This window comes from Dioscorea cayenensis, chromosome 4 (assembly GCF_009730915.1).
Source record: "Dioscorea cayenensis subsp. rotundata cultivar TDr96_F1 chromosome 4, TDr96_F1_v2_PseudoChromosome.rev07_lg8_w22 25.fasta, whole genome shotgun sequence".
Taxonomy (NCBI): Eukaryota; Viridiplantae; Streptophyta; class Magnoliopsida; order Dioscoreales; family Dioscoreaceae; genus Dioscorea; species Dioscorea cayenensis.
In genome coordinates this window covers 6,119,853-6,129,715 of record NC_052474.1, presented here as the reverse complement: position 1 = coordinate 6,129,715, position 9,863 = coordinate 6,119,853, and the positions used below count along the sequence as shown (strand labels likewise).

The following is a 9,863-nucleotide window of genomic DNA, read 5'->3' as shown; positions in this document are numbered from 1 at the left end:
AAATTAATAACTACAGTCTAAAAAATAATAGATTTTAAATATTTATAATTTACCATTTGATTCGTTGACATTTTATAAATTATAAATTAGTCTACATAGTATAAAATTTTTTATTTTTTTTTTTTTGAAAATCTATTATTTAGTTTTTGGTTTTTTACAAACAAATTCATATAGTATAAATTTTTAATAATTTTTATAAAATTTATTGTTTGACTCTTAGATTTTTATAAATTAGGCTGTAATATTCTAAAAAAATATTTATAAAAATCTATTATTTGATTTCTTGATTTGGTTTTTCTTAAAAAAACTATGATTATATTCCTATTGTTCCTATATTCTTTTAATCAGGTAGTTCCAACTACAACAACATAGATCAATTTGAATATATATATTTTTTTCAATTTTTTAAGACGAACCCAAAAAACCTACTTTTAGTTCTTCAGTAAGTACTTTTTTATTTTATTTTTTTTTCTAATTTCGCCATTGCAACTAGGTTATAATTTCTTCGACAAGAAATTAAAATTATTAAAAAATAAAAAAAATTAAGATTTTAAAAATTAATAACAAGACCTATAAAATGAAGGGCTTAAAACGATTATTGTTGTATATATTTCCGGCGTGATCCCATCCGACACCAATCAAGCTTTGGTTCAATTTATTTTCTAAGTTAATTTAATTATTATTAAGAATTTAGAGGGATATTTATGAAAAAATAAAAAATAAAAAATAATTTATTACAGTTGAAACGGAGAGAGAGAGAGAGAAAGAGAAAGGCATCGTTCTTCATGAGAAGCAGATCGCAGGTAATTCAATCTCTTCTCATCAATCTCTTAACTCTCAAGCTTTCCATCTCCTCAATGATGTCGAATCGTGTGCAGAGATCAACCAAATTGCGTCCCAGCATCACCGCCATCCTTTTCCTTGCTTTCATTATCACTACCTTCGTTCTGCTCTTTCGCAAGAGCTCACTGAAACCCAGCTCCCAATTCAACCTCGGAAGACCTCCATTGAAGGATCTTCACAACTCTGTCAAGCTCCAACCTTTGGTGGAGTCCATCAATGGCACTGATTTGATATGGCAAGTGCCGGAATCGCCCAAAGCTGCGATTTTTATCGCTCATGGATGTAATGGCCGAGCTGCTAACTTCTGGGATCGATCTCCTGAGTGCCCTAACTGCGTCGGTTTACCTGAGGAGAGGCTCATTGTTCTTCAGGCTCTGGAGAGGAAGTTCGCGGTGTTGACCGTGTCTAGTTTGGGGAAATGTTGGTCTTTTGGGAAGGAGAAGGATAGTGTGAGATGGATCGTCAAATGGTGGATTGAAAAGCATAGGCTTGAGAAGCTTCCTGTTGTTGCTCTCGGAGCCTCCTCTGGTGGGTACTTTGTGTCTGCTCTTGCGGGCGAGATGAAGTTTAGTGGCATTGTGATTATGATTGCAGAAGGGGTGTTTGATAGAATGCCTGTCTCACCAGGGTACCCACCAACAATGTTTGTTCATATGCCTAAGGACCGGGTTAGGATGAATTTGATAGGGAAATATATGGAGGATTTGAGAAAAAAGGGTGTTCAAGTTAGTGAAGTCAGGTGCTTGGAGTTTCCATTGACACCAAGTCTTTTGTTTGATCGGATTCCAGGGTTGGATGAGAGTTTGTCTGTGAAGTTGTTTGAGTTGTTTCGTGAGAAAGGATTCATCAATGAGGAGGGTTATATGATAAAGGATGGACGGGCAACTGGTTGGAAGCAAGCTCTCAAGGAAAGGGATGCCTCAATGGTGAAGTTTGAATTGCTTGATCACATTCAGGAGGAATTGAATCTTGCGTTTGCCTATCATGAGATGACCAGTTTGCAGGCGGATGGCATGTTTAATTGGTTTGAATCACATATGACTTGATGAAAGATCTAATTAGCATCTAATGGGCAGACTAAACAGTACATTTACTTTGATTTATATAAAGTTGAAAGATTTAGCCTTTACCTTCAATTGTGAAACATGTGAATTAGACTGTGTTTTAATCCAATTACTCGATTTCTGAAGAGGAAGAGAAAATTTTCCTGTTAATTTTGTCAAATTCCTATTCCGTGCTGTTGAAAGCCTTGGTCAGGTATGCAACTAGTTTCTCAGATGTATGTCTTTGTGTTCCATGGTTGATCAATTAGCAAGCACTACACAAATTATTGCTTCCTGATTATGATCATTGTGAACGTCATATGTATTACATAATATAAATGTTCTCGTACCATCTTAGGCTGTTCTGATGATAGCTCATGACAACTAAAGACTTGCACATTGATTTGTTTGTGAATCCTATTATGCTATTGTGCATTGTATGTCATTAAAATCTTGGGCATATCTATATGCTGATGGGAGAATTTGTTGGTTGAATTATGAATTTAAGGTGAAAACAATGATAGCTTGAGGCATTTTGTCACTGTCCTCAAGGATAATTTGCTGAGAACACGAACGATAAAATTAGCAGGGCGTAACCTCCAGGATCAACAAGCTCTTTTATGTAAATAGGATACAAAAATCAGCAGAGAAATGAACACAACAGTGAGAAGAAAGACTGAAGTAGTTGAAGAGAAGTGGATTTTTTTAGTCTGTTTCTATACCTGGATGTTTAGTGTTGTCATATGTATAATACTAACGGGTAGTTTCCGAAAACTAGCAAGTAACATTCACAAAAGAGGTTGTTAGAATAACAATAGGGATACACAAGTAGCAGAGGAAAAATAGGTAGACTCTTTAAGTTTTACCAGGTGAATATTGGACTAGTTCCTTTTGAAATATCTTTAATTGTTACAAGCTTTACATGGTTAACTATGAATCTATAAATACCGAGAGAAGTATAATGCTGAACAGACGTCAACTGACCTGTTTGAAATGAAATTCCGTCATGCCTCTGCTGTCTTTAAACTTTGCCCTTCCATAAAAGTTTTCTGTGTAAACATGTAGATAATCTAGGGAATGACCATTTGCAAACACTTGTTGAATTGTGGCTTCTTTTCTTTCAGTCTTTAAGAATGTCCCTAGGCATTGATTTTCTTGCTTCCTGATTGTCATAAAAAAATTTACAAGTTGGGGAAAATCATTCAGGCAAGTTGACTTTCAGAAAATTAGAGCAATAATCAAAAGTGGCATCAGCTTCCTTCTTAGCTCCCAATTATCATGAAAGACATAACCATTTACCAAAATCCGATATTGAAGGCGTGCATAAAACTAGCTCAGCACATGTCAGTGTTACCTATGACAAAATATTTGAGCAAACTGGCATATACCACATTTTTCATGCTGCCATATGCTTATCAGTATTGTTAATAAACTAACCAAAATAACTCTTTAATTCTTATTTTGTAGGTTCTGTAAGATGTTTAGTGGCCGTGAACCCATTCAATTTTGTGACATGAGAGAATCTGAGAATGAGTGAACGAAAACATGTATGTAATCCAAAGTCAGTATTCCATTGACTGTCTCAATCACAATGGTAGCATTTGAACAAGCTTAACTTTAAGAAAGTGAATGATGCCGATATTTCCTTTGTTCGGTCAATATTTACTTGGAGTTTGATGGAAATTCTTATTCATCAGTGCACATTATTTGGTCTATTTACTCTTCGTTATTTCATTCTTCTCAATGTTGTACTACATCAGCATGATAATCCTACATGCTCTGATTTTATGAGAAACTTGCAAGCTTTGGAAAGTTTAGCTACCGGAATTAAGCAGGACAATTCATGTTCTGATATCTATGTCTTGGTTCTCTACAGGGTATTTCATAATCTTAATTTGTGTTTACGTTTATTGGAACATGTATTGCTGTTACCGATCAATTTAGTGTCAAATTACATCAAATCCATCAATTAGGTGATTGTTTTTCCGATGATATATATATATATATATATAATATGTCGCTCTTGTTGCTTAATTTAATTTTAATTCAAAGTTACCTCAATGCTCCCATTTATTTATTTATTTATTTTATTTTTAATTCATCTCAAACAAAAACATCTGAAGGAAGTGCATATTTGCTGAAACCAACAATTAAGTTTTAAAAATATTTATTTACTTTTACCTTTTGTTGTTTTTATTTTTAAATAAAAATAAATAAATTATAAAACTCAATGAAATTTCACATTCATTAGATTAGACAAACATAAAATAAGAGAGGAAGGAAACAAAAGAAGACTGACTAGCGAACAACGTGCTCTGTGGGAAAAGGGATATTCAATGAATTCTTCCAATTTTACCCCAAAACAGCTCATAACTTATCCAAAAATAAATAAATAAATAAATAATAGAAATTACTCAATGGGCATGTACTTGTTCCCTACTTAAAACGCATGCATCTCTTCTTATTAATTTATTATAATTATTATTTATATATTTTATAAACATAATATATATAAACTAAAAAAATAGTATTTATTTTTCAATTAGAATGTAAAATATTTTTCATTAAAACCAATTATATATCTCAATATTTTTCATGTAAAAACTATGATTTTTTTCAACATACATTTTACTCCAACCTCAGTTAGTAAAATAAAGTTTAGAAGAAATAGTTTATGATAATTTTTTAGACATACCATCTAAAAAAACTCTAAAATTGATGAAATAAGTGAAAAATTCTAAAAAGTGAGTTACCGTGTATTATTAATTAATTTTTAAAAAAAAACATCTAGGGACGGAGAACATTTTTTATTCCATAAAATTAAAATAAAAAAGAAAACGTGTCAAATTTTAATTGCCTCAAAAACATTCCTAACTGTTCATTACAATGCAGCCAACCAGAGTCTACAGAGGACAAACTTCAAGGAGCTAATTACAATGTTTAACCAATAATATTAATCCACGTGTCCATTCCTTTTAGAAGTCCGTAACGTAACCTCCTCAATCAAACGGTAACCTTAGACCCTCGTTTCTATATATTCACTGTTTCTTCTCCCCTTCTTCCTCACTCTGCTCTGCTCTGTTCTTCTCTTCTTTGTAGCTCTCTCTCTCTCTCTGTCTGTGTCTGTGTCTGTGTCTGTGTCTGTGTCTATATATACACACAGATATCTTAAGAGAGAAACAAAGATGGATCAGGTGATAGTATTTGCAGTGATGATGATGATGATGATGATGATGAGTTCTTCAATGGCTTATGACTTCTACGTTGGAGGGAGAGATGGTTGGGTTCAAAACCCCAAAGAGAAGTACAACAACTGGGCTGGGAGGATGAGGTTTCAAGTCAATGACAAACTTGGTATACATATACATGCTAATCTTTTAACTTTTCCCCTTTGCATGTTGATAGCTTAATTTTATTTTGTGTTTAATATATTGTTATTATATATATATATATATATATAGTGTTCAAGTACAAGAAAGAAGACTCAGTGTTGGTGGTGAACAAGGTGGATTATGATGCTTGTAACGTGAGTAATCCAATAAAGAAGCTGGACGGTGGTGACTCGGTGTTTGTTCTTGACCGTTCAGGCCCTTTCTTCTTCATCGGTGGTTCTCCGACCAAGTGTGCTAATGGCCAGAAGCTCATTGTTGTTGTTCTTGCTCCAAGACCCAAGAAACCTATTTCTCCTCCTTCATCTCCATCTCCATCTTCTCCTCCTTCTCCTCCTTCTTCATCTCCATCTCCATCTTCACCTCCTTCTCCTCCTCCTTCATCTCCATCTCCATCACCTTCTACTACTCCTCCATCTCCATCCTCTTCTACCCCTTCTTCATCACCATCTCCATCTCCATCCTCTTCTACCCCTTCTTCATCTCCATCTTCATCTCCATCACCTATTACTTCATCTCCATCACCATCACCTTCTTCATTATCATCTCCATCTCCAACTCCAACTCCATCATCACCTTCTGCTTCTCCTTCTTCAACTCCATCATCACCTTCTGCTTCTCCTTCTTCATCTCCATCACCTTCACCACCTTCATCCACATCTCCATCTCCATCTACATCTTCTTCACCTTCTCCATCATCATCTTCAAATCCTCCTGCTTCATCACCACCATCTTCTTCTTCTACTCCAGGGACTCCACCACCCTCTAGTCAATCTTCAACTCCACCAAGCCCATCAAGTACTTCAAATGACCAATCTTCCCCTCCACCACCATCACCACCTTCTTCCTCTCATGCCTTGACTGTTTCTAGCTTCTCTTTTGGTCTTATGGTTCTAGTCCTATCTGCCGCCTTCCTTGGCTGATTCAATGGTTGGTGAATAAACTTTAATGTCTTCATTCATGGACCTTTTCTCTCTTATATATATATATTTATTCATACTTTTTCTCTAATTCATTTTGTCTTGAGAGTGATACCTGTATTAAGTTGTATGGTTTAGAATGAATGAACCTTTTGGTTTGTCTTGGAAGTTCATTTCACATATTTTTTATGACTTTGGAATAATATTTTAATCCAAATTAAGGAGTTGTGTTGTGACTATGAATTCTTCACAATTAATAAACGGACTGCATTTTTTAAGCTTTGGTTTTTAATCTTTGTGCCGACACATTGGGATGAAGATGAAGACATATATAATGAAGTCAATTCATGCATTGATTTGTAGTTTTCTTTTACATGTGGGTCTATATTGAGACTTGAGAATGTGGCACGCCAAGACTCCTTTGTGAACAGCTTGACTAGGGATGTGCTTCATCAATTAGTCCTTTGTATTTCACATCATTAGTAGCTTCTTCATTAATGATGGCAATTTCTAATGGCATGATCTGTTTGTTATCATTTTGTTTCTCCTTCTCTTTTTAATATTATCTTTGGATATTTTATTTAAAAATATGGATAAGTCATATATTTAACCCCTCGATGTTTGAATTGGAAAAGGTATAAAATGTTAATAAATTATAAAATTAATGTTTGGATTTTTTTTCTTTTTTCTAAAAAAAATCTATACCTCCTTAAAATCTTTATATCATCAAATGATTACGGATAAACAAATTTTTGTATATATTAGACTCAAAAATATAGTGTATTCTATAAAGATGAGTATGTAATATTAAGATTTTAGATGAAAAAAATATCTTCACATTTATTCCAATTTCAATTATTTGCTTGTGAAAATAGTGGAATGTGCTATGTGTGTGTGTGTGTGTGTGTGTGTGTGCCTACTTTATTTAAAACCCAATAAATATAAGAAATTTTATTGACACAATAATATCACAAAGATTAAAATGGAGAGCAAATTGAAAATATTGTTTATAGAAGAGAGTGATAAACAAACAAGACCAAGGCATTTGAGGGATGACCAACACTATAATATATATATATATATATTGCCTTAGCTAGCTTCAATATTTAGGTGAATAATGTTCCAATTAATGCATATGATATTTCCAAGATTTTCTATTTTCTAATATGCATTTATTTCTTCTTCTCCGATCACCTATATTATTGGTGCTTCTCATGTACAACAAGGCAACCACTGTGCATTGCTATGATATTATTCATAGAATGATTTATATAACATTACATCAATTAATCATATGCTATTAGATAAGTACTCTTGTTTGTCATCTTCCATCAATTATTATGTTAATTTTAATACCAATAATTACTTTATTATTAATATTAATTAAATATGAAATTTTATGATTAAAGTTTAGTTTACAAAGGACAAAACTCTTCATATAAAAATGGCAAAATAAAATATTCCCACCTTACATTATAACATACATTTATAACGCAACGATTTGACATAGAATGCTAGAACTCAAATGCTTTATCGTGAATTTATTAATTTTATGTATGTCTCTTTATTCAAATTTAAAATATATGTATCAAACGAGACAATAAATAGCAATTATTTTATTAAAATGTAATTATATTTTTCGTATCCCATAATTGCATCATTAAATGATTTAAGTAAACTCCATGAAATCATACTCTATCATCAATAAAAAAAATTTCAAATACTTTAAAAAAAAAAAGAAGAAAAATGTGAAGCATGATGCATTTCATTGGATACCAGTTCTTTCAACATCAATGTTTTTATATTATCAATAACAAGTCATTGTGGCAATTTTGGATTCTTTCTCTCAATTGAGTTGAATGGAAATATAAAAGTATACAATCGATATGTTTAAATGTTCATTATATTTTTTTCTCTATTAATAATGTGAATGAATGGTAAAGTGAACTATAATCATGAATTGAAGACAAAACGTGTAATTTTTTTTTTTTACAAGCGATAAGCGCCATTATAAAGACAAATCAATACGAAAATATACTTATTATGGTGATTTAATAAACTCGTAAAGATTTCTTATATGGGACGAGTTAACACAAAATAATAAAGATTTATTATGCAATTCTAAAAAGATAAACAATGCATGAACAATCTCATGCACGGCCAAATGCCTTGCCGCTATATTAAGCAAGTATTGGTTGACGCTTACAATTTGATGGCAATAAAACATTAGTGTTAATAATATAATAATTTATGTAAATACACTCATAATAAAAAAAAATTCATTCAACCAAATTTTAAAGTTGTATTTTTACTAAGAAATAACTTAATGAAACTTCTATTGGTATTAATTTATTTTTTTAACGATAGCCAAATTTCAAGTTTTTTTTCTAATTAATCTCAATGCACTCTTATTTAATATCAATTAAAAAAAGTAATCCAAATTGTTTATAACTTAAGTTCTTTCTTTTTATCATATATTTTAATCTATTTTTTTAGATGAGATCAAAACTTTGTCCAATTTTGTGCCAAATATGAAACAACGAGATCAAGAGATAAAGAGTCCTTCAATATTAATGCTTTTGATAAAGATACCACATCAAACTAAGATGGCATCCAAGACAAGTGTTATTGTTTGCATCCTCCATCAATCAAATCATTTTGGACTAGAATTTTCTTGTCAATTATTAATTCTATTTTTTATAAAATATAGCTTTGCCATCAACTATATATATATTTGCTTAATTAATCAATTCCTTGTATCATCACCATAAGTGACACTTGAAACTTTGGTGATTTTTTTAATGATTTTAAAAAATGAGAAAATTGGGGAAAATAATTGCAATCTTCTAGTTTTTAATTACTCTTAAAGGGATTTTTTTCCTCCAACACTTGTGCTAGATGATTTTGTGGATGGGAATAAAGCTGAAAATTGTGGAGAGCATTAAGGATAAAACAAATATGAATTAATTTCAAGAAGCTTCTTTGCACATTAAAAAATATATTCTAAAGTGTTTTTGAAAATAAAGATAATTTCTCGCGCTCTGGTGTTATTTTTAAGGAGGATTTATTATGTTTTTAAAATTACATAAATAGTTTATTTATTTATTTATTTATTTATTTAACAAACATATATATTGTCCATGAGAGGTGTCGAGGCGAATAGAAAAATAGGTATGGTGATGCCTAGCCATTCATGATAGTTTAATGCCCACAAAATTTATTAACCTAGCAGGAGTCACGTGGGGATGATTACACTCATGCTCTACTGCGTCCGAGATATTTTAAAATGGCGAGTTAATAAATCTATATGCGATTGGAGAGAAAAAGCGAGATCTTCCCGCATTGGGACCGTGAACATTGAATAAACATCACTGTTTCAGTATTTATATATTATTTTACATGTATGCATAGTACTATAATAGTATTATCACTCAATAATTCAATTATGAGTATGGACATTCACTATTTTCATATATTCAATAGTGGTTGTTATTATTTGATTTTATAAAGAAAGTTTTAAATGAAGTTTTTAAAAAAAAATATCAATTAATAAACCAATGGGACCCCTTACTTTCAGAGAGAATAATAATAATAATAATAATAATAATAATAATAATAATAATAATAATAATAATAACAACAAAATTCTCGATGTAAGTTTTTGCTCA

At 31.5% G+C, this 9,863-nt stretch overlaps 2 protein-coding genes across 3 annotated transcripts; both read left to right on the top strand.

The window, feature by feature from the left end:
- The first annotated feature begins 735 nt into the window (after positions 1 to 735).
- On the top strand, positions 736 to 3,545 carry LOC120257867. Of its 2 annotated transcripts, none has more exons than XM_039265152.1 (2): positions 736 to 803; positions 879 to 3,545. In XM_039265152.1, the coding sequence occupies exons 1-2, from the start codon at positions 786 to 788 to the stop codon at positions 1,887 to 1,889; spliced, it is 1,029 nt and encodes a 342-aa protein (XP_039121086.1). In that variant the 5' UTR covers positions 736 to 785; the 3' UTR covers positions 1,890 to 3,545. The 2 variants fall into 2 exon arrangements, 1 of the variants encoding a protein (XP_039121086.1); XR_005535923.1 differs by lacking the exon at positions 736 to 803 and having other exon boundaries at positions 810 to 2,100; positions 3,354 to 3,545.
- Positions 3,546 to 4,948: 1,403 nt separating this feature from the next.
- On the top strand, positions 4,949 to 6,416 carry LOC120257924 (putative protein TPRXL). The gene is made up of 2 exons (XM_039265224.1): positions 4,949 to 5,240; positions 5,348 to 6,416. Exons 1-2 carry the CDS (start codon positions 5,072 to 5,074, stop codon positions 6,196 to 6,198), a joined length of 1,020 nt encoding a protein of 339 aa, XP_039121158.1. The 5' UTR covers positions 4,949 to 5,071; the 3' UTR covers positions 6,199 to 6,416.
- The last annotated feature ends 3,447 nt before the right edge of the window (positions 6,417 to 9,863 follow it).